The following is a 22971-nucleotide window of genomic DNA, read 5'->3' as shown; positions in this document are numbered from 1 at the left end:
ATCAGTTTATCTTCTTTTTGCTTGTAAGACTTATGGTGTAGGATTGTGATGGCTTGTACAGTGTTTTACCAATACATCTTCTTACATTTTTTCTCTAACTTCCTTTTGACCTCTGAAGAAAGAGCCTTCAGGTTAGAAACCACAGGGCTATTATTGATAATTTTCAAATCACAATCTGTTCATACTTTTGGTTCACAATCTTTTGTCCATCTCACCTCAAGCTTATGTCTGAATTTGTCATTTCTTTTCTTCATCACTCAGTTTTTTTGGATAAAAATACTAATAAATGATCTTTGGCACAGAAAGGTTTAATGTTTTTTCCTTTTTTGTATTAAGGCACAACCAGCAAGTCCAACACATTGTGAGGTTTCATCGTCATCCTATGATTCTGAGTCAGATGATGGGCATGCTGGATCTCGTGAACAGGAAAGGGAGAGACAAAACCAAACTTCCCTGCAGCAAGCACAACCAAATTCAGACTTTATTTTGGCTGGCACTTCAGAGGAAAGTGAGGTATGTACTTTCTACAAGAGGCTCAAGTTTTTTTAATGAGTGAGTAATGCTAACTATTTGAGTCATACTGCGTGGGAACCTAAGATAATTTAATCTCAGTATTGCCAGCAGCTATAAAGATTAAGTTGTATAGAAGAGCTAAGTGAAAAGTTCTTGGCCTGACACAGAAATGTTTTTGGTACCAAGGAAATTTTGTTTTTATAACACTGGTGTATGTGTAAGTGTAGACTTTCTAGACACATATTTCTGAAGATAAGCTCGTGGGTTTTCAGTCAGGTGACAATGTTGAAATACCACAATATTTCAACATATGTCACATCCTTTATCTTCTGTCAAACTGTCAAGACACTGAGGATGTTTTCTTATTTATAAATGAGAGATTGTTTCCACCCCTTTGTGTGGCTGCCAGTGAAGTCTGGGCTTTGCTGGGTGCATAGGAGTAGTGCTTGCATGGGCACGGTTGATCGTTCAGCACTACCCTCCTGCTAAAAGTTAAAGTGTTTCCATTGTATTTTGCAGTAACATAAACTGTGTCACAACTTGTTGTGCAAATTGCAAATTGGTGACACATTCCAGTCCAGAGGAGTGATGTAAATCCATATGTTTTCTTACTAAAAGGTACAAATTTTTTTTTTTTGGGGGGGGGGGGTGTACTTTTATTTTGCTTGTGGTGAGCTATACGAAGAGACGGTGATTGCAGTGACTTTGGGAGAGTACATAGGTGCTCTGATGCCTAACAAGTATTCCTTTGATTGCAAGCCCACTCTAGGAATGCACATGCCTTCAAAGCATTGTTATATTACCAATGAACATCTGTTGTCAGAGAAATTAACTTTTGACAGTTTTTACTGTTCTTCTGTGTATGAAATGTTCAAGGTGATTGTGTAATGTAGTTAATGTGCGTAGCAATGAAAAGGATATATGGATTGTTAACTCAACAGTAGTATTGCATGTTAGTCCTTAATATGTGGTATAGCAGCTCTGGATTCTAAAACAATTAGAACAAAGTCCAAGATAAACTCCAAGAGAAGTTTAAGAGAATAGTAGTCACACAAAGTGAAAACAAGTAACATCGCATTAGAAGAAATAATTTCACTGAATTTGTGACCTCCCAGTGCAGTATGTCTGGAAAGTGCAGATCATATTTAAGATGTTGAGCTTTTACATTTTTTGTTTACGCAACATTACAGTGATGTCGGCTACAGAGGGGCTGAGCAGAGACACCTCTGGATGAAATCAGGATAGCAGTTTGGTACCTGTGAAGCATCTCCAATGCTAGTAAAACATTGTCATAGTTCAATTATTTATTAACCATATTTACAGTCATCTTGTTCCACACTGGCCTTGTAGCTGAGTCCTCGTTCGACTGCATGCTGGATTCCTGCTGACAGCTGCTGAGTCAGCTCTTCGTCCGCAGGCCCAGGTGAAGAGTGAATGATCTCATGCTGTAGTGCGCTACCAGCACAGCTATGGTCCTGCACGAATGGTCTCATACTAGATGCTGGAGTGTGCTCGATTCCACTCTGAATTCTGTGTTGACCCTTGATCACCCATCCCTGATGTGTTGTTAGAAGTCGTGTGGTTGGTTACTCTCCTTCCTACTGGCCAGGTAGGTTTCAGCCCCTGGTGGCACCTATGTGTTGAACAGGAATGTCAACCCCATGAGGCTCTGCCGCTGGTTTCCATGCTGAAGTTAGGTGCTGTCAGCAGTCCATGATGTCGTGGTGTTGGAAGACAGTCAGCTTCTCCATCAGTAATGGTAGGTGACAGACAGTACAAAGTTCATCAGGTGAAGACCTTCATCTGAAATATATCTAAGGCTGGTTTGTAGGCTGTTCTGGAGTATCTGGGACATGGATTCATGACAGTATCATAATCATTGAATCGAATGCTATTACTGTGAACACCATTGATGCCAGTGATCAACTCCTTGAGAGCTGGAGAGCTAGAGTCTGTAAAGGGAGCTAATGTGAGGCTGTGATGTGATGCTCAGTTCGTAATGACTGCATGTGTGTGTCTTTTTCTGCTATATTTGCTTAACAGGATCTTAACTGCTTTGTAGGTTCTCTGGTACTGGTTTTTGTGAAATAGGTACAGTTTCTTTAGATATCTGTTATGAGCTAATGAATATGTGTGTCATGTTCCCATTGGTTTTCTGTCCTGTGCTGTTTTCTGCTGAGCTCAGCTTCTCTCTCTCAGTGTGGTGTTGTAACTTGTCGAGGCCTGACCAACTTGTGACATACCGTTTATTTCCTGGTTCTGTCTCTGCCTCGGCATGACCGCACTTTCCTTGTAGCAAGGTGAATGATTTTTTAAAAAGTTTCTAATTTTCAACCCCTTACTACGCTGTGCCATAACAAGTCAGAAATGGCCAATAAAATGACATCTGTAATTTCCTAACATGACTACTTAAATAATGTTTGACATGTTAAAAGTGATATAACTAGCATCACAATGAAGTGATGACATGACAATATTCTCTAGCTGCAATGGCATGTGAATAAGTCAGAAAGGGAAGAAACAAAAGGTGCATACTTAGAGGACTAAAATAAGATAAAAACACACAACCAGCTGAGTTTTGCAAGATAGGAGCAACAGTGGCTCAAAAGTAAGGATGGTTAGGAAAAGGAAATGTTGGTTATAAACAGAATGGTGTACTCAAACACATATAGTATGGCATGAGAAAAGGTAGGTGTACCTAGAAATGAGGACTTACACTTGTTTTAACAGATTCGGAGACAGATCTGATGATTTTGTATGTAAGCACACCACCTGTAAAGAGATAACAGGTGAAACTGATTTGAAAGGAGAAAGGCTGTGCCTGAGGAATGAAGTGAAAGTAGTATAATGCGTTTTCGGTAGTATCAAACTACTTAATTTCTGAGACTCACTCCAATGTTGTGCAGAATAAAACTAGCCTCACTTGTAAAAGATTGCAGACATCAAGTAAATAGAAAATGTTGCTGGTTTGATGCAGCTCTCCATCTGCTCTATCCTGTGCAAACCTCTTCATCTCCGAGTAACTACTGCAACCAACATCCCTCTGAATCTGCTTACTGCATTCAACTCCTGGTCTCCCTCTACAATTTTTACCCCTCACACTTCCCTCCGGTACTAAATTGGTGATCCCTTGATGCCTCAGAATGTATCCTACCAACTGATCCCTTCTCTTAGTCAGATTGTACCACAAATTTCTCTTCTCCCCATTTCTAATCAGTACCTCCTCATTAGTTATGTGATCTACCATCTAATCTTCAGCATTCTTCCATAGCACCACATTTCAAAAATTTTTATTCTCTTCTTGTCTAAACTGTTTAGTGTCCATGTTTCAGTTCCACACACAGCTACACTCCATACAAATACTTTCAGAAAGGGCTTCCTGACACTTAAATCTATACTCGCTGTTAACAAATTCCTCTTTTTCAGAAAAGCTATTCTTGTCATTGCCAGCCTACATTTTATATACTCCCTACTTTTATAATCATCAGTTACTTTGCTTAGAAAATTTTAAAGATATGAAATATGTCTAAAATTATGTGACTGACGTAATATACAGCAAACTAATAAAGGAATGTAGATTCTATTTGAAGGTTTAAGATTTCTATGCTCTCAAAATGTAATTTGACCAAAAATTAGCGTTAAGGCCAAATAAAACCCATTATGAAATGGAAAGGCAGCCAGAGTTTGTTACTTTACCAATGCGAGGTCAGTGTTTCAAAGATTATTTCTTGTAGCCACGGCATGGAAGCACAATCATTTTTGTTTGCTGAAGTTTGTATTAACAGTCAGAGCTCTATAAAATACATTAAATTTTCTACATATCCTAGCCTTGCATTTTGGCAGACAAAAGTAAACATTATAAGAAATATGCAATCTGAGGCTTTTCTGGCATATATGCTAATGCTTCTGTGGTTCTCAGGTGTATGCTCACATCCACTCATTGAAAGTCCATGATATTTCATTCCATCAGTACCACCTGATGATGGCGGAATGGTTGTCTGCTGAAATATTAGAGATGTTAGACAATTGGATCTGGCAGTTCACCTGCGAACCGTGGAAACATTATTAGAAATGTCTGTCATTGTAAAGCAATGCTGTGTCCACAAGTAATGCACATTACTCTCACAGTAATATATTTCCCATAAATTTTCTGATGCAGAGGTTTTTTTTTTTTTTTTTTTCCCTCTCTGCTAAAAGTGTAAAGAAATAAGGTAGTTGTTACCAAAATATATTAGGATATTGTTTATATTAAGGGTGAATATATGTGTCAAATAAGATTATTAGTTACAAAGACTTTTAAATGGTGCAAACATTCCACATTACATATAGCATGGAGAGATATTTATGGAGAGATGATCAAAGTGCAGGAATATTTGGTGATACGCACTACTCCAGAAGATTGATGCATGTCCCTATGGCTTCTGACTGACTAATGATATTTGCAGCTAAAAGTCATAAATTAACATGCAGTAGAGATATTGTGCAGGGCTTTATTTTTACTTTGCATGTGGTGAGTTGTATTGAGGAACAAAGTATATCTTCAGCATAGAACAGTGGTCACAATGACTTTGAGAAAGGAAATACCCTCTTAGATACACAGATAAGTATTCATTGGATTGCAGGCCTGCGCTAGAGATGCACAGACTGCAAAAGTGTGGTAATATTAACAATAAAAGCATGTTGTCAATGATGGAAATGAACTATTGACAGATTAATATTGTTCTGTACATGGAATATTGAAAGTAGTCATGTAATATATGTCATGTATGTGGAAATGAAAAGGATGTTCAGAGTGTTAACTCAGTAGTGGTGCTGCAAATTATGCAAACAAATTTGGAGTAACAATTTTGAAGTTTAAAGCAATTAGAACAAAGTTGGGGAAGAAGTCCAAGGTAACAACGATCATGCAAAGATAAACCAAATAATACTAGATTGGGAGAAATAATTACACTGCAATACTCCGTTCATTCAAAAACATTAACTGGAATTTGGTGCCGTCATTAAATTCTTTGTTTTGAATCACATCCCATAAAACTAAAACAAAAGGTGAAACGATTGAGAAAATGCACAGTATGATATTGGAAGTTAAAAGTGTCTGAATTAACTGGTGTCATAGGTATATAATAAGTAAAAGTACTATTAATGTTACATGAAGAAGGAACTGTAAGAAAACATTATGGAATATCTGTGCTTACTCATTGAATACTGATGTAAAACATGCACAGGAAAGAATTACTTGGCAATGTTTAGATCGAAACTTCCTGGCGGATTAAAACTGTGTGCCCGACCGAGACTCGAACTTGGGACCTTTGCCTTTCGCGGGCAAGTGCTCTACCATCTGAGCTACCGAAGCATGACTCACGCCCGGTACTCACAGCTTTACTTCTGCCAGTATCTCGTCTCCTACCTTCCAAACTTTAGATGAGATACTGGCAGAAGTAAAGCTGTGAGTACCGGGCGTGAGTCGTGCTTCGGTAGCTCAGATGGTAGAGCACTTGCTCGTGAAAGGCAAAGGTCCCGAGTTCGAGTCTCGGTCGGGCACACAGTTTTAATCTGCCAGTAAGTTTCATATCAGCGCACACTCCGCTGCAGACTGAAAATCTCATTCTGGAATGTTTAGATCATTTTGAAACAATTCATAATGATTTTGTGTGCTGATATGTTACTCTAGATGACAATTGTTACCAACACTTCACACCCAATATGAAACTGTAGTCAGACTTACGGGAGGAAACCAGCAGTCATGCACCTACAAGGGTTGAAGTAGCTTTCATCTGGTGTGAAGGTTTATGGCCGTCATCTTCTGGCACACAGAGATATTATCTTTGATTACCTTGCAGAGGACAAAACAAATAACAATATGAATTAAGTACAAGTCTACTGGGACAACTGGATGAAAATAATACAGGAGAGAATGATTAGATAGCAAAAGAGAAAAAGGGAAGGTATGTTTCATCAGTAAAGTGCACCTGACCACATATGTGATTTGACAGTGGGGTAACTGAGGTATTTGAATTTTGAATTGGTGGAACATTCACCGTGTGCAACAGATTCAGTACTTTCTGACTTCCACCTTTTCTCACTTCTAAAGAAATGTGTGTCTGGAAAATATTTTGTGGTCTGTAAATTAGTGATGTTAACCAGGAATAAATATATTTTGTAGACCTTGTGAAATTACACATCAGTCTTTTGTTTGTTGTTGTGGTCTTCAGTCCTGAGACTGGTTTGATGCAGCTCTCCATGCTACTCTATCCTGTGCAAGCTCCTTCATCTCCCAGTACCTACTGCAGCCTACATCCTTCTGAATCTGCTTAGTGTATTCATCTCTTGGTCTCCCTCCACGATTTTTATCCTCCACGCTGCCCTCCAATGCTAAATTTGTGATCCCTTGATGCCTCAGAACATGTCCTACCAACCGAACCCTTCTTCTAGTCAAGTTGTGCCACAAACTTCTCTTCTCCCCAATCCTATTCAATACCTCCTCATTAGTTACGTGATCTACCCACCTAATCTTCAACATTCTTCTGTAGCACCACATTTCGAAAGCTTCTATTCTCTTCTTGTCCAAACTATTTATCGTCCATGTTTCCCTTCCATACATGGCTACACTCCATACAAATACTTTCAGAAACGACTTCCTGACGGTTAAATCTATATTCAATGTTAACAAATTTCTCTTCTTCAGAAACACTTTCCTTGCCATTGCCAGTCTACATTTTATATCCTCTCTACTTCGACCATCATCAGTTATTTTGCTCCCAAAATAGGAAAACTCCTTTACTACTTTAAGTGTCTCATTTCCTTATCTAATTCCCTCAGCATCACCCGACTTAATTCGACTACATTCCATTATCCTCGTTTTGCTTTTGTTGATGTTCATCTTATATCCTCCTTTCAAGACACTGTCCATTCCGTTCAACTGCTCTTCCATGTCCTTTGCTGTCTCTGACAGAATTACAATGTTATCGGCGAACCTCAAAGTTTTTATTTCTTCTCCCTGGATTTTAATACCTACTCCAAATTTTTCTTTTGTTTCCGTTACTGCTTGCTCAATATACAGATTGAATAACATTGGGGAGAGGCTACAACCCTGTCTCACTCCCTTCCCAACCACTGCTTCCCTTTCGTGCCCCTCGACTCTTATAACTGCCATCTGGTTTCTGTACAAATTGTAAATAGCCTTTCGCTCCCTGTATTTTATGCCTGCCACCTTTAAAATTTGAGAGAGAGTATTCCAGTCAACATTGTCAAAAGCTTTCTCTAAGTCTACAAATGCTAGAAACGTAGGTTTGCCTTTCCTTAATCTTTCTTATAAGATTAGTCGTAGGGTCAGTATTGCCTCACATGTTCCATCAGTCTTTATCTGTACTAATTTTTGGGCAAATTGTATGAGCTTCATTGAATTAAAAAAAAAAATACAATTTTTTGTTGCCAAGCCAAAATATTTCCATATTGTCTAAATTTTTGGATGAAGCAGGAACAATTGCTGATGATGAGTGATTATGGAATGAATAAAACTGCACACTGTCTTAATAACGGTGCAGTGCAGTAGATCGGAATGATTTACAGAAAGGGGTGGAAGGTTTCCATTAGTCACTGTAGTTAGGTAGACTTATGATGAACAGAATCAGGTGGTAGAATATTTTGCTAACATTAATGCCATTACCATCTAGTACCCTCCAAGTAATCGCTGAAGTAAGTATGTAGCACTCAGAATTCATTGACAATGAAATGTGCAACCATCCCTTCTCTACCTTTGTTGTATATTCTATGATGTATGATATTCTTGATATGGCACCTAATCTAATACAGCGTGTTTCATCTATTTTAAACCAAATAGCAGAAGTCTTCCGAATGTTTGTAGGTGGGTGAGAGGGCAAAAAATTGCTTTGACCATCTGTCTGAAATTTGAAGAGGACGATATTTATTGAAGTTATTTGTAAAATGTTGGACTTGTTAGACCCTGGGTAATTCATGCTTCTTAGTTACCTTTGTTTGTAATGACAGAACACACAGATCTTTTCCTTGTGGGAGTAATCTATACAGTATGCTCCTATAAAAGCATCATTAATTGGAGTTGGTTTAAAATTCAAGAAGCCCTGTGATATTCTTTAGGAGTATAATACTATCAAAAATATGGATTTTTATCACTAATTGATGTTTTAAAGTCTATCTTACTGTATTACTGACTATATTGAGAAGATAGTGTATAGTAATTGATGATGATCTCTCTCTATTCATTTATCTTCGCTTACACATTTAAAAAAAAATTATTTTCTTTCTCTTTCATTTTTGCAATTTACAATAATACACCTTCTGCCAGATTCAAAAATTTTGTTAAAATATAATAAGTTGTCCATTAGAGAACTACACATTGACATTTATACTGTAATGGAGACAGAACTGGTGATGTTTAAGCAGTGAAAATATTACAGGGGTTAAACAGTAGCTGATCATCAGTAATTTCCTTTTTCTGTTTGCACTGCCAGTGCACAAATTAGAAAAATTGGTATATAATTTACATGCTGATTTTCAGTTGCCATTAGATCTCTACTGTATGCAGATTTTTTCAAATGAGCTGAATATCAGTGTTATGTTCGACACTAACTATTCTTTTTGGTGTATGCAGGCAGTTATTCGATTAGTCTCTTCTATGTATTATGTATTGATAGTCTTGTTTTTATTCCAGAAAATGATAGAAAGCCCAAGAAACTGCCAAGTTTCATCTTCGTGTGAATCTGATTCAGATGCCTCTGGGTACAGTAAATTGTGTTTACGAGTGTCGGAGGACTCAATGGAAGATGACACAGACCATTCAAGTGGAAAAGATGTGAGTAGGAACCACATTGTTTTTACTATAATGTGTGTTCTGTAAGCCATTTTGTGCAAATGTAATTACCTGAATAGTTAGCAATCGTCATTGTTCATGAATTTTTCATATGAGTGTTAGTGAGTTGGAAGCACTTAATAGATTATTGCACTTTAAAACTGATGTGCAAGTTGTATGCCTTTTTAACTGCACTTGACAGATCTGTCTGCGGTTGAGTAAGAGGCATTGTCATTCATGATTCCTTGGAGGGAGGGAGAGAGAGAAAGAGAGAGAGAGAGATAGAGAGAGAGAGAGAGAGAGAGAGATGACACAGTGTCATAACCTAAATAACAGCTGTTTACCTTATATCATTTCAGTGATTGAAAGTACGGGGTCTACCTCATCTTTAAGATAAATTACTTAATGCTAAATGGGTAGGTAAAGGTAATCTGTTTGTTCATATCTCAGAATTTTTGCATATTTAATTTTGGGGAAAGAAATTCTCTCTCTCTCTCTCGCTCTCTCTCTCTCTCTCTCTCTCTCTCTCTCTCTCTCTCTCTCTCTCTCTCCTGGCATGGTAGAGTAACTGGCATGAATGGAGGTTAGAACTGAGGGGAGAGAGATAGCAGAGTGGTTGCTCTTAGATGTAAATGAAAGCAGGAGTAGCTCCTCCCACTGAAAAACAGCAGGCAAGAAAGTGACCACTAAAATCCATTGAATTAGGATGAAGTGGGGCCAAATAACTAAAAATGAAATAATATATAAAAACAAAGATGAGGTGACTTACCGAACGAAAGTGTTGGCAGGTCAATAGACACACAAACAAACACAAACATACACACAAAATTCAAGCTTTCGCAACAAACTGTTGCCTCATCAGGAAAGAGGGAAGGAGAGGGGAAGACGAAAGGAAGTGGGTTTTAAGGGAGAGGGTAAGGAGTCATTCCAATCCCGGGAACGGAAAGACTTACCTTAGGGGGAAAAAAGGACAGGTATACACTCGCACACACGCACATATCCATCCACACATTATGTGTGGATGGATATGTACCCATTCACAAGCCCCAGTAATCATGAGCTAAGAAAGAGGATAATGCCACATTTTATACAATGTGAAATTTAATAGGATTTCAGTTTTGTTTGGGTTGAGTAGTCATTATTCTTTTTCAATACTAGAATTGATTTTTTTTTCATGCCCCCTCCCCCTTTTCCTCATCTTGCCCCCCACCCCCTTTCCTCATCTTGCCCACCTCCACATTGTTCACTTTCATTACATGTATCTTGTCCTGACTTTACTTGCTCCAGTATTCCTTTTTGTAGTCTATAAACCTTTTCCTATTTTCCCATACCCCCCTCCTCCTGTACAGAGTTTTCTGCACTTGATACATGTGGGTGTTCTACTTAATTCCACAGCTGTTTATGAAAACAAAGTGACCCCACTTAATTTAGTTTAAGAAATGGTCAGATGTTTCTGTTTGAATGACATGCTGATATCCATAAAAATTATGAACATTAAGGGTATGCAAAAATATATCCTATTCATTAACAATATCTCTTCACAGGAACTGTTTAATATCACTCTTTGTCAGATAAATTGTCTAGTTAAGTGCTCTCTCTCTCTCTCTCTCTCTCTCTCTCTCTCTCTCTCTCTCTCTCTCTCTCTCTCTCTCTCTCTCTCTCCCTCCCTCCCTCCCTCCCTCCCTCCCTCCCCCCCCCCCCCCCACCAATCATAGTTTAAAAGAGAGTGTTTCATGGGTCAGTTTGGTTGATTGTCTATGTATTGCCCATTGACATTCACAGTATGTCGAAAAGTGCTGTAGAACTGTTATGTCATTTTGAACTGAGGAACTTATTTTCTCACTGACACCATGAGCGAGAAGACTAAATCTTCAGGATTATGAGTAACTTCTGATTATCAGCTGCATGTCCCAGAAAGAGTTATTACAAAAATTTGCTGTGAAAACCTTCATATTTTTCATGTTTAAATGGTACTCATACCATTTATGAAACACTGCAGATGATTTTGATGTCAAGACGAATCTCTTTTGTCTTATTTTGACTGCCTTATACATCCTGAAAAGGAAACAATCCATGTCACAATTGTAGACCATCCCTTTACTGTAAATGATAAAGAAATGTGTCATATATAAATAAAGTTATTAGTAATGTGTGAAATTGTCATCAAAGTGTACATGGGATATGACAGGGAAATTTTGTGTGTTGACAGATGAATGAATTATTTACTTATAATATCTATAACCTCCTTACATCAGACTGTTACTTTTAAATTTATTTTTCTGTGTCTTAAAGTAATGCAGTACTGTTTCCTTTATCTGACATTCTTCCACACAAGAAACCATTTGTAATGTGCATGTGTATTTAGTATTAGTGAGTGGTTTGACTTCTGTAGTTGCTTTCAGTTAGCATTGCTTGTATTAGTTACTACTTTACCCCCACTCCTCTTTCCTTTGCACTGACATACAATTTGTGTTGCTTAATGTTATTGCTTATTTGTTAGTATTGTGCCAGGCTGGGACTCGAACCCGGATCTCCCTCTTAATGTGAGCAATTGACTTAACTGTTTCAGCCATCTGAGCACACTTCCCATCTGATCCGAATTCCCAGCCTGTTACACACTGTTAGCATAGCATCTCTTGCCCATTTTGGATTCCCAAAAGAGATTGGACTCTATGTGCATCAGCAGTGAAAGAGTAAATCTGTCGTCATTGTACCCTCCTGACTGCTTGTATTTTAACAACTAACGTACACATTATTGTATGGATTGTTATGAACTTAAGTATAAAAATGCTCAAGTTCATCCTGTTCTTGAGGAAATATAAATTGTATCAAACATGTAGGGTTTCCAGAATATAGCACTACACGTAATTCACATAAAAAACAAAACTGTATTGAGTGCCGTGTTTGATATAATATATTAAAATAAGGGAAGGCAACACTCACCTATAAGAGGTCGATGTGTGGAGCACAGTAACATATCACAGAAAACAGCATTCACACTAGCTTTTGAACAGTAACTCCTCTTCCAGCATGAGTGCGCGCGCGCGCGCACACACACACACACACACACACACACACACACACACACACACACATATATGGCGAAGGCAGGACTACTTATTGATACTCATTTAGTGAAAGCATTTGCCTGAGCTGATGGAGGTGAGAAGGATGTGAGGAAGGGGGTAACGAGAAAGAGGCAGATCTTTGGACAGATAAAAGCACAGAGGGTACAGCAAGAGATGTAATAAGAGGAAGAGGAGAGGAACTGAAAGAGAAAAAGGAGAGAAGGAAAGAAGAGAGGGGTAAGGATGTAAATGGAGAGGGGTTGAAAAGGGGAGAGAGACAGGGGGAAGAGGGGGAATGCCCATATGGGGAGAGGGAGGGGGAGGAGGAGAAGAGTGATGGGAGAAGGCAGTCCATGATCTGGATGGAGGAGGAGCAGTATGGACAGAACAGTGAAAGGAAAGGCGAGGTTTGTGTTGTCGGTCGCAGCATATTTGGCAGGTTGATGGTCGAGCTTGTAGTTTGCCACAGTTTTGCAATTGCGGCTCATGTGATTAGGCAGTTGGTTACTTGTCATGCCCACATAGAACACGTCCAGAAAATGCAGCATAGCTGATATACAGTGTAACTTCTCTCACACGTGGCCCTGCCTTTTATAGGGTAGAAAATGCCTGTGACTGGACTGTGGTGGGAGGTGGTAGATGGGTGTATGGGATAGGTCTTGCACCTGGGCTGACCACAAGGGAATGACTTATATGTTGCAGAATTGGGGTAGGGATGGACAAGGATATTCTGTAGGTTGGGTGGACAGCAGAACCCTACTTTAGGGAATGTGAAAAGGATTTTGAGTAGGATATCCCTCATCTTAGGAGTCGGAGCATCCTGAAACCTGCCTTAAGGAAGCAACAAATAAAATTAAACACAAAAATATAAACTACTTGGCAACGTTCAACGTAAACTCACTTCTAAAAACAGGAAAACTTAAAACGTTAATAAATTTTATAAAACAGAAAAATAGATAACTGCACTCCAAGAAACAAGGTATACTGATGAACATTCATTTGATTCAGAGGGATTCAGAACCTTCAAAGGGAAGCCAGGAAAAAGAGTTATGAAGAATGTACCCCAATTTGGAACAGGATTCATTGTAAACCAAAATATATTAAACTCGATAGTAGAATTTAAATCTGTCAATAAAAGGCGTTCAACATTAACCTTCAAATCAGTAAACAAACTGTATACCATTGTAAACTCACATGCACCAACAAATGAGAAAAACAGAACACAAAAAGAACAAACAGAAATTTTTTGGCAGGAACTGTCAAACACCTTAGACCAGATTTCATCCAAAAACACAATAATATTGTTGGGAGACTTTAATGCTCAAATCGGCGAAGAACATCATCACCAGTCCATAGTAGGCAAATTCCCTGCACATAAAAGAACCAATACAAATGGAGAAAGACTTATTAGTTTTTGCAGAGAACATGACATAGTTCTAAAGTCTACATATTTCAAAAAACTCCCTAGAAAATAAACTACATGGGTATCCCCTAATCCAGTCTGTGGGGAGAAACAACTTGACCATGTTGCTATAAGCAGAGATCTCAATGTAAAAGTTGCTAAGAGTGCAAGTTTAGATTCAGATCACTATCTATCTGTCGTTAAATTCAAAATTAGACCAATATATAAAAGAAAGAGCGAATATCAACCTAAAAAGTTTGACACTCAGAAATTAACCAAGGAACACAATTTCAGGACACTTTTGGAAAAGAAAACACCTAAAACATGGGAACAACTTCAAAAAGATGTAGTACAGACAGCAGAAGAAACCATTTTCCTTACCAAAAAATGGAAACATGCCTGGTGGAATGATGAGTGTGACAAACTAATCCTAACAAGACGACGAGCTTGGAACATTTGGAATGCCAACAAAAATGATAAAAATAGGAACTCCCTAAAAGAAGCCCAGAAGCAAGCTTCAAAAGGCCTTAAAAAGATCAAAGTTCAATACATAAAAGACCAACTAGCATCAATAGACTCCAACTTCAAACAGAACAATGCTAGGGACTTTTACAAAACTTTCAAAAGTAACTTAAAGAAATACTCTCCTCCTAGTCTATTTTTCACGGACCCAAAAACGCAGAAAACTGCATACAATAGCATAGAGAACTGTAGAATACTTGCTGAATATTTTGAAGAACTACATAACTGTTATCCACCGAAAGAAAAATTTAATTTCAATATTGTAAACCCAACACCGCCAGACTCCAAGCCGCCAACCACAGAAGAAATAAAAGAAATCATAAAAGAGCTTAAAAATAATAATGCCCCTGGAGAGGATAATATAGTTGCTGAACTATGGAAGTACTCTAGTGACAACATGATACAGTGTCTATCAGAAATACTAAAAGAAATCTGGACAAAACACAGATTACCACCAGACTGGACATCTGCATTAATACATCCACTACATAAAAAAGGGAAGAAAACAGATCCTAGCAATTATAGGGGAATCTCCCTCTTACCAGTGACCTATAAGATCTTGTCTAAGGCACTTTTAAAAAGAGCAGAAGAGATACTTGACAAACAGCTAGGAGAGTATCAGGCTGGATTTAGGAAGGGAAGGTTATGTGCAGAACAAATACTAAATTTCAAGAACATAATAGAAATGAGGAAAATCAGGAACTTAAAATATGTAATTACTTTTGTGGATTTTAAAAAAGCCTATGATTCAATTGACAGAAATACACTGCTTGATATCTTAAAAGAATTGGGACTCGATGCTAAAACAACTGCAATAATTAAAGGTACTTTGACAAATACAAAATCGAAAGTAAAATTTAGGGGAGAGCTCTCAAAATCGTTTGAAATAAAGTCAGGTGTTCGACAGGGAGATGGTCTGTCACCTCTGCTTTTCAATTGTGTCTTGGAGAAGGTAGATCGAGAATGGAGGAAGGCCATCAATACTAAAGGGATTCAACTAGGGAGAAATCCAAACAAGATCACTGTCGACTGTTTAGCCTTCGCAGATGACATGGCATTGATTACAGATTCACTAGACAATGACCAAGAACAAATAAGAGAACTACAAAAACAAGCAGCCAAAGTAGGACTACAAATATCCTATGAAAAAACAATGTTTATGACAAACATCTGTGATGCTCCTCAAAATATTGCAGTGGACAACAACACAATACACAAAACAGATTCCTTTAAATACCTAGGAGAGTGGATTACATACAATGCCAAAGAAAAGATAGCTATAGAAACTAGAGTGCACAAAATGGAAAGTGTGTTTCATATGACCAAAAATGTTTATAATAAAAAATCCTTGTCCTGGAACACGAAATTAAGACACTACCAAACAGTGGCCAGACCTGAAGCTCTCTATGCGGCAGAAACACTTAAACTAACAAGAAATGGAGATCTTGAGAAACTAGAGAAGGTCGAAAGAAGAATTTTAAGGAAAATACTGGGAGCTAAAAGAAACGATAATGCTGAATACAGGTTAAGACCAAACAGAGAGCTATATCTGAAAATGGAGAAACTAACTGATGTAATGAGGAAGAAGAGACTACAGTTTTTTGGACATATATTCAGAATGGATAACAACAGACTAACCAAGCAGATATTCACATTACTCAATAGCTACAAATCCAAGCCAGCATGGTTCATAGAGACTGAAAAGGACATTGAAAATGCTGGAGTTACAATAGACACAATAGAAAACAGAACACATTTCAGAAAGGCAGTTCAAAAGGCAGAATTTCAGGAGAGAAAGAAAATAACTAGACGAAAGTGGACTCAAGAAGAAAGGGAACAACACTCTAAAAGGATGAAGGAAATTTGGAAACAGAAGAAATCTAATACAATGAAGAGTAGCCAAAGTTGATATCGTACCCTCCAAATGGGTTATTCGAAAGGGGGGGGGGGGGGGGGGGAAATCTTAGGACACCACGTGAGATATTGGAAGCCCTGGTGCAGGATGTGGTTGAACTTCTCAAGGCCAGAGTGTTACTAGGTGATCAGAGGGGTGGTGTTAAGTGGCTGGTTAACAGGTTTACTAGTGTGAGGGGACAACATAGTATGGGAGATTTGTTTGTAGATGAACTGTATAGGATACCATCTGTCAGTAAAGGCTCTGGTAATGTTATTAGAATATTTCAGAAATTCCTGCTTTGAACTGCAGACGCAACGTCCACAGAAGGTGAGGCTGTAAGGAAGAGACTTCTTGTCGTGGAATGGGTGACAGTTAAAGTGGAGGTACTCTCTGTGGTTGGTGCATTTTATATGGACATACTTATTTTATTTATGGAGCAATCTGAGACATGGAGATCAACATATAAGAAGGTGGCTCAGTTGGTTGAGAAGGACCAGGTGAAGTGGATTTGGGAATGGATGTTGAGGTTATGGAGGAAAGAGCAAAAGTTGTCCTTGCAATGAGTCCAGAATGTCATCAGTGAATCCAAACCAGAAAAGACATTTTAAGAGTTAACTGGATACAAAGGATTCCTCCAGATGGTCCATAAGTAAGTTGTCATAGGATGGTTCTATGCAAGTACTCATTGCAGTACCAAATATTTGTTTGTAGATTTGGTCTTTGCAAGTGAAATAATCCCATCTGATCCAAAAGTCCAGCATAACCTCAAGAAGCCTCTCAAGCACTTAGATCCGAACCAAAACTTGACATCTGAAACCATCTCACTCCACAAACCCAACACCAAAGATCTCCCTACTGGTTGTCCCATTGTGGCTGGGAGCAATGTTCCTATAGAACAGACCTGTACCATTGTTGACCAACACCTCTAAACTGTTGTCTGTAATGTCCTGTTCTACATGCACCAATATCCACCTTGAACTTGGTCCTACAGCCATGGAACTCGATCTTTCCCAGCATCATCCTGATACCAAACCCACCACCTCTTTCCTAATTATCCCAATGGTCCACATCTTGACACACAATTATTTCACTTTTGAAGGACAAACCTATAAATAATCTGTTGTACTGCTATGAGTACTCGCATGGCTCAATCCTATGCCAACTTATTTATGGGCCATCTGGAAGAATCCTTTGTATCCAGTCAGCACCTTAAAGCCTCTCACCTGATTTTGATTCATTGATGATGTTATCATAATCTGAACTCATAGAAAGGATAACCTTTGCTCTTTCCTCCATAACCTCAATATCTATTCCAAATCCACTTCACCTGGTTCTTCTCAACACATTGAGCCACCTACCAAGATTTTGATCTCCACATCTCAGATGGCTCCAAAAATACATCTGCCCATACCAAATGCACCAGCCATGAACAGCACATCTGCTTTGACACCTGTCACCCATTCCATGTCAAAAAGTCTCTTCTTTGCAGGCATGCCATCTGTGGACACCGCATCTGCAGTTAAAGTGGGAATAGTTGAAATGTGCCAGTAATTGTAGCAGAGCATTTATTGAGAGACAATATCCCATCCAGCTCATCCATAAAAAAGTCTCCTGTGCCGTCTGCTCCTTTGACACCAGTAAACCTCCTAACCAGCTACCAAACACCATGCCTCTGATCATCCTGTTTCACCATGGCCCTAAAACCCTAATCACATCACCCAAAGTAGTGTTCCGCCACTTACCCTACTTGCAGAATATCCTTGTCCATTCTTACTCCAACCCTACTCCCAATTCTGCACTCCATGGGTTGTTGCATTGTGGACAGCCCAGGTGCAAGACCTATCACCTACACCCACCCACCACCTCATGTCACAGTCCTGTCACAGTTGTTTCCTGCTCCAATAAAAGGTAGGACCATATATGAAACTAGCCGTGGTATATAACAGCTATGCTGTAATTTCTGTGCAGCACTTTCTGTGAACATGACAAGTAACCAACTGCCTATTTGCATGAATGACCACCTCGGAATTGTGTAAACCACAGACTTGACCATCCAGTTGCCAAGCATGCTGCACACCACAACACAAATGACTTGAACATTGCTTCACTGTGTAGGCCATTAGGATACTCCCTTCCAGCACAACCGTCTCTGGACCACGCAGATGGAATTCTCTCTCCAAAACATCCTGTGCTTTCACAACGCCCTGGCCTAAATCTCTGCTAATCTGTTACCACTGGCTCACCTTGCCTTTCCCCTCTCTCTTCTGTCCATACCACTCCTCCTCAATCCAGATCATGCACCCCTTTCTCCCACCACTCTTCCTCCCCCCGTCCACTCCATCCAGGCATTCCCCCCTCTCTCTACCCCCTCCCCTCCCCTCTCCTCCCTCCCCTCTCCTCCCTCCCCTCTCCTCCTTTCAACAATCTACCTTCTCTTTCCCCTCCCTTTCCTACTCTCCATCTTCATCTTTCTTTCCTTTTTCCTCCTCAGTTCCTCCTACTCCATCTTCCTACATCTGTTGTTGTAACCTCTGTTCTTTTTTTGGGGGAGAAAAAAGAAAAAAAAGAAGACATTTACATTCCAAACGGTGACACAGGACCAAAGTGTCGAGTGAGTCCATGGACTGCACCACTGTCATAGTTAAATCACTGTTAACAAAAAGTTCTTGTGCTTGCGGATGAAAACCAAATCATTTATCTTGAATGTGACTGGACAATCTCTTATCGAACAAATAATAAAGGAAATGAAATAAGCACAGTTTATTTTAATGGTGATAAGTTCTTCCAGTCACATTGACTTCAATCTGGTTCCTTCACTGGTTAGGTTTTACATCTTTGAGAAAGGTATTGTGGTGAGAGTGTTGGAGTTCATGAATTTTGGTGTTGCAAGTGCTTAGCATTTGACATCCTATATCTTAAAGGAAAAGGAAGTGTCCAATCATAAGAAGTAGTCTGTAGCAGTTTCAGCTGACAACACAAATCATAATTATCAAGGCAAGAAAAGGAAAAGTAAAAACAATATTACAAGAAAAAAGGAAAAGTAAAAACAATATTACAAGAAAAGGCTGACAATAATGTAATAGATGTAAGACATCCTACTTATATTGTGCACAGTACTGTCCCTGTAGCAAACAGCTTACTCATTAATTTACAGCTCATAGTTGGACAAATCTACCAAGTCCATATTTATGGTTCACTTGTTGAGAAATGAAAAGCATTCTGAGAGTTCACTGAAGGACAAGACAAGAAACTTTTAAATCATAGTAAAACTAGGTGGTTATATCTTCTACCAGCTGTTGGAAGAGTCATTTATATTTTCCTATCATTAAAATCCTGCTTCCCGTCCCTTGGCAAATGTCCTAACACTGAAGAATATCTTTGAAAATCCACTTTCCTTTATCATCCTTCAGTTCCTTTCAAGCTAGTTAGGTATTTTTCCAACAGTATTTTGTGCACTGAAAAAGAAAATATAACATTAATTGAAGGAAATGTGAAAGGTTTTTGACATCTGCTGTAAAACAACAGTTACTTGAGTTGGAAAGTGAGCCCGACACTTGACCAGTTTAATGACATCACTGGAACTTGGCCGGTGTAGAACTATCACGTAGGCTCCAGCCTGGTTGCCTGACTGGCTACTCATCAGACTTTTGTTCACCCTTGTTGACCTGTGGTTGTGAGAAACTGGCTGCCCTTCGGCAGGCACAAGAGCTAAAACAGCCTAGTGTAGATTAGAAAATTCTGCTAGGGAATCTAAAATTGTGTGTGTGTGTGTGTGTGTGTGTGTGTGTGTGTGTGTAATTTTGTGTGTGTGTGTGTGTGTGTGTGTGTTTCTGTACTAGTTAGCTCCGAAGGAGGACATCATCTGAATGCTTAGCAATACTTTATCTTACGTATGGGGCGCTCAAAGAGAAATTCAGTCTTCACCAAACCTTGGTTAATGATAGAAGCTTACCATATACACATTTTGAATGTGCGTGTTATAAGGCATTACATCAAATATTTTTATGTGAAATAGAAAATAATGTATTGGAATATATTCATTTTTCTGAGGGCTTACATAATGACCAGTTTTTTGTATCTATGTGGGTACTGTGGCCAGTGCCATCGCAACAGGCTCCCATGTTTGTTTTTCTGATTTTCAGGCACATTTTCTAGGCATCTTCATGCCATAGTATCTGAAAGGATGCCAAGCAGCTGCAGCGACCATTTTCAATCTGGCTATCGTGTTGGGCCAAATGTAACAGAATGAAACTGTTTTAAATAATAACACTTAATTAATTCAAAATGGTCACAGTAAGATAGAATGGAAGGTGATAACTTTGTGTGTGTTTTGAAGTAACTAACTGTTATTGGGGTAAACACTTTAGACACTTTCCCCCAATGAGTAGTGTGGTCACTTTTTCCGATTGGACTGCATGTTGGGATTAGTGATCCACAGAAGAAATTATTAAATTGAAAAAACTGATTAGGAATTTCATTTGTAGGCCGAAAGATATTTTTTAGACACAGATATCGTAAAAAGTTATTACCATCTGTACAAGTAATGTAACAAAAATAATATAAATGTCTTATCTTACAACAGACAACTCAAAAACAATGAAGTTTTTACTAAAAGAAATAATGGAGCAAGCTTCCTCTGCCAATCTCACTGACAATAGTGGTAATCCACAGGGTGATTTTAGTTAAACTTTCGCTACTTGAGAGGGCTCCAATGAAAAACTAGTGATCGTATGACGATAGAAATTTGTAGAAAAATTTGTAAAGACATGTGGGAGTGAAATAATGAATAAACTAGTGAAAAAAAAACTTTAATTTCTGCTTGAGAGGATAATGTTTGCTAATTGCATACCATATTTACATTCCAGGTTATAAACATTGCTCAATGTAATGACCATCTGCATCCATGCCAGCCTGGAACTGCGCTAGAGATTGCTCTACTGCTGCCTGAAACATCTCAGGTGGGATGTTAGCTACCTCCCTTGCTATGCTCAACTTCAACATTCAGTGTGTGTCTGTCCCTTTCATAAACTCTGTCCTTCAGGTAACCCTATGATCAGATATCACACGGGTTCAAATCTGGTGATCTTGGTGACCAAAAAGATTGGAATAATCAGCTAACAACTTGGTTTTCTCCATTTTCTACACCATTCTCAGCTGTGGTTACAGTAACTTCAACAATTTGTGGTGCAGTTGGGCATCGGCTTCTCCCAGGAGCGATTCTCAAATTGCCAGTTAATTTCAACTCCGAACAATATTCCTCAATCCCATTGAGGAAAGAGGACCTCTTCCTGTTCCTTTAATGCATCAATACTCACGAAGAACAGCAGCACTGTTTCTGTTGTTCTGATAAAACAGCTTTACAAGTAAAAGCCCTGCTCACCTTGCCCAGACTCATGTTGATTGTCTGCATGTTGATGGTTGTGTTTCAGCCCTTTGTCACCATATCAGTACAGGCATCTAACAGTGAGTCATCACACGTAACTGTTATAATAACACAAATCCTGCAGCGCATGGTCTGAACATCTTTCCTATAAAATTGGGTTCCCACATGGGTAATGGTCTTCGCTAGCTTCAGTAGCAAAAGTTTAATTATAACCACCCTGTACATTAGAATTAGTGTGACCACTTCTCGGCAGGCAGCAGTGTTCTTCAGGGCAGAAAAATATGCAGTGATTGCTTTTCCTGCCCTGGCCACTGTACCATATCTTCCCTACCGATCTTACTATTAACTGATAACATACATAAATTAGACTGGTATATTAGTTAATAACAGTAATTACAACATGAAATGTGATCACAAATATTTCCTAAATGTTTTTATGTCATTTTTCTTTTACTCATATAGTGTTGTATTACAAAAGCCTTAATTTGATTTCATATTATTTGCCATAAGCAAGTTCCACATTTGAAGATGACCCTCTCAATACTGTCCATACATGAATCCATGTTATTTCTGACGGACATTTGTACCATAACAGTTGATTATATATGTACACATTTGTGAGTTGTTAACATTGGAAGACAAACAGTAAAATATTCCCCTTCTCACTTCTATTAATTCTATAGTGGCCATACTGTATACCACTCTGCCCGTGAAGTAAGTGGCAAATTTTACTTAGCTCACTGCCGAATTCACCAGCGTCAATTAAAATTAAGCACACCATAAAATATTACTGTCTCTGTAAGTAGTTTTTTTTGTCTCTCAGCAATAAAAATACACTTGTAAGAAACCCCTGATGCCAGGTAACGTTTTTGTATTCTGCTGGTAGCTGCTAGAAGCATGTTATGACTGGGAACAGCGGGGTGCATGGACACTTGATTTGGGCCACATGCAGCCCTCAGGCCGCAGGTTGATGACAGCTACTTTAGACCTCTGTATCTGGAACTTTTCTAGGTCCTATCAACTGTTTTCCAGAATTCTTTCTCCTGTTAGAAATACTTCTAGGGTTTGTGTCTGTACGGATCAAGTTGTTAAGAACTTCTTACCGTAAAGAAGGTGTGTGTGCTGTGGACTGGGCCGTCCACTTTGATGAAAATCTTGTTGCTGATGTGAAAGACTAATGAAGGTGTCCTGGTGTGATGAATGCATGAGTTCTAGTGCATTACGTACACAATGAAAGGAACACACAATACTGAATAGTAAAATGTATTGCTCAACTTTGGTAATGCTGGTTATAGCAATTGTAGAATGCAGGTTTAGCTTGTCTGTGGAAGTCCATGAACACAAACTAAACTGTGTTCT

The 22971-nt window shown here is 38.7% G+C and overlaps 1 protein-coding gene across 8 annotated transcripts in view; it reads left to right on the top strand.

Moving 5' to 3' along the window:
• Nucleotides 1-22971, top strand: part of LOC124776830 — a 322032-nt gene that overhangs the window by 210658 nt on the left and 88403 nt on the right. For all 8 annotated transcript variants that reach the window (XM_047251996.1, XM_047251994.1, XM_047251997.1 and 5 more), the window contains 2 exons: nt 337-513; nt 9203-9343. In XM_047251996.1, the coding sequence (XP_047107952.1) occupies nt 337-513; nt 9203-9343 (318 nt within the window). The remainder of the gene's footprint in view (nt 1-336; nt 514-9202; nt 9344-22971) is intronic.

This window comes from Schistocerca piceifrons, chromosome 2, assembly GCF_021461385.2.
Source record: "Schistocerca piceifrons isolate TAMUIC-IGC-003096 chromosome 2, iqSchPice1.1, whole genome shotgun sequence".
In the NCBI taxonomy this organism is placed as follows: domain Eukaryota; kingdom Metazoa; phylum Arthropoda; class Insecta; order Orthoptera; family Acrididae; genus Schistocerca; species Schistocerca piceifrons.
The sequence above is the reverse complement of the archived record's forward strand: the minus strand, read 5'-3'. Positions and strand labels throughout refer to the sequence as shown.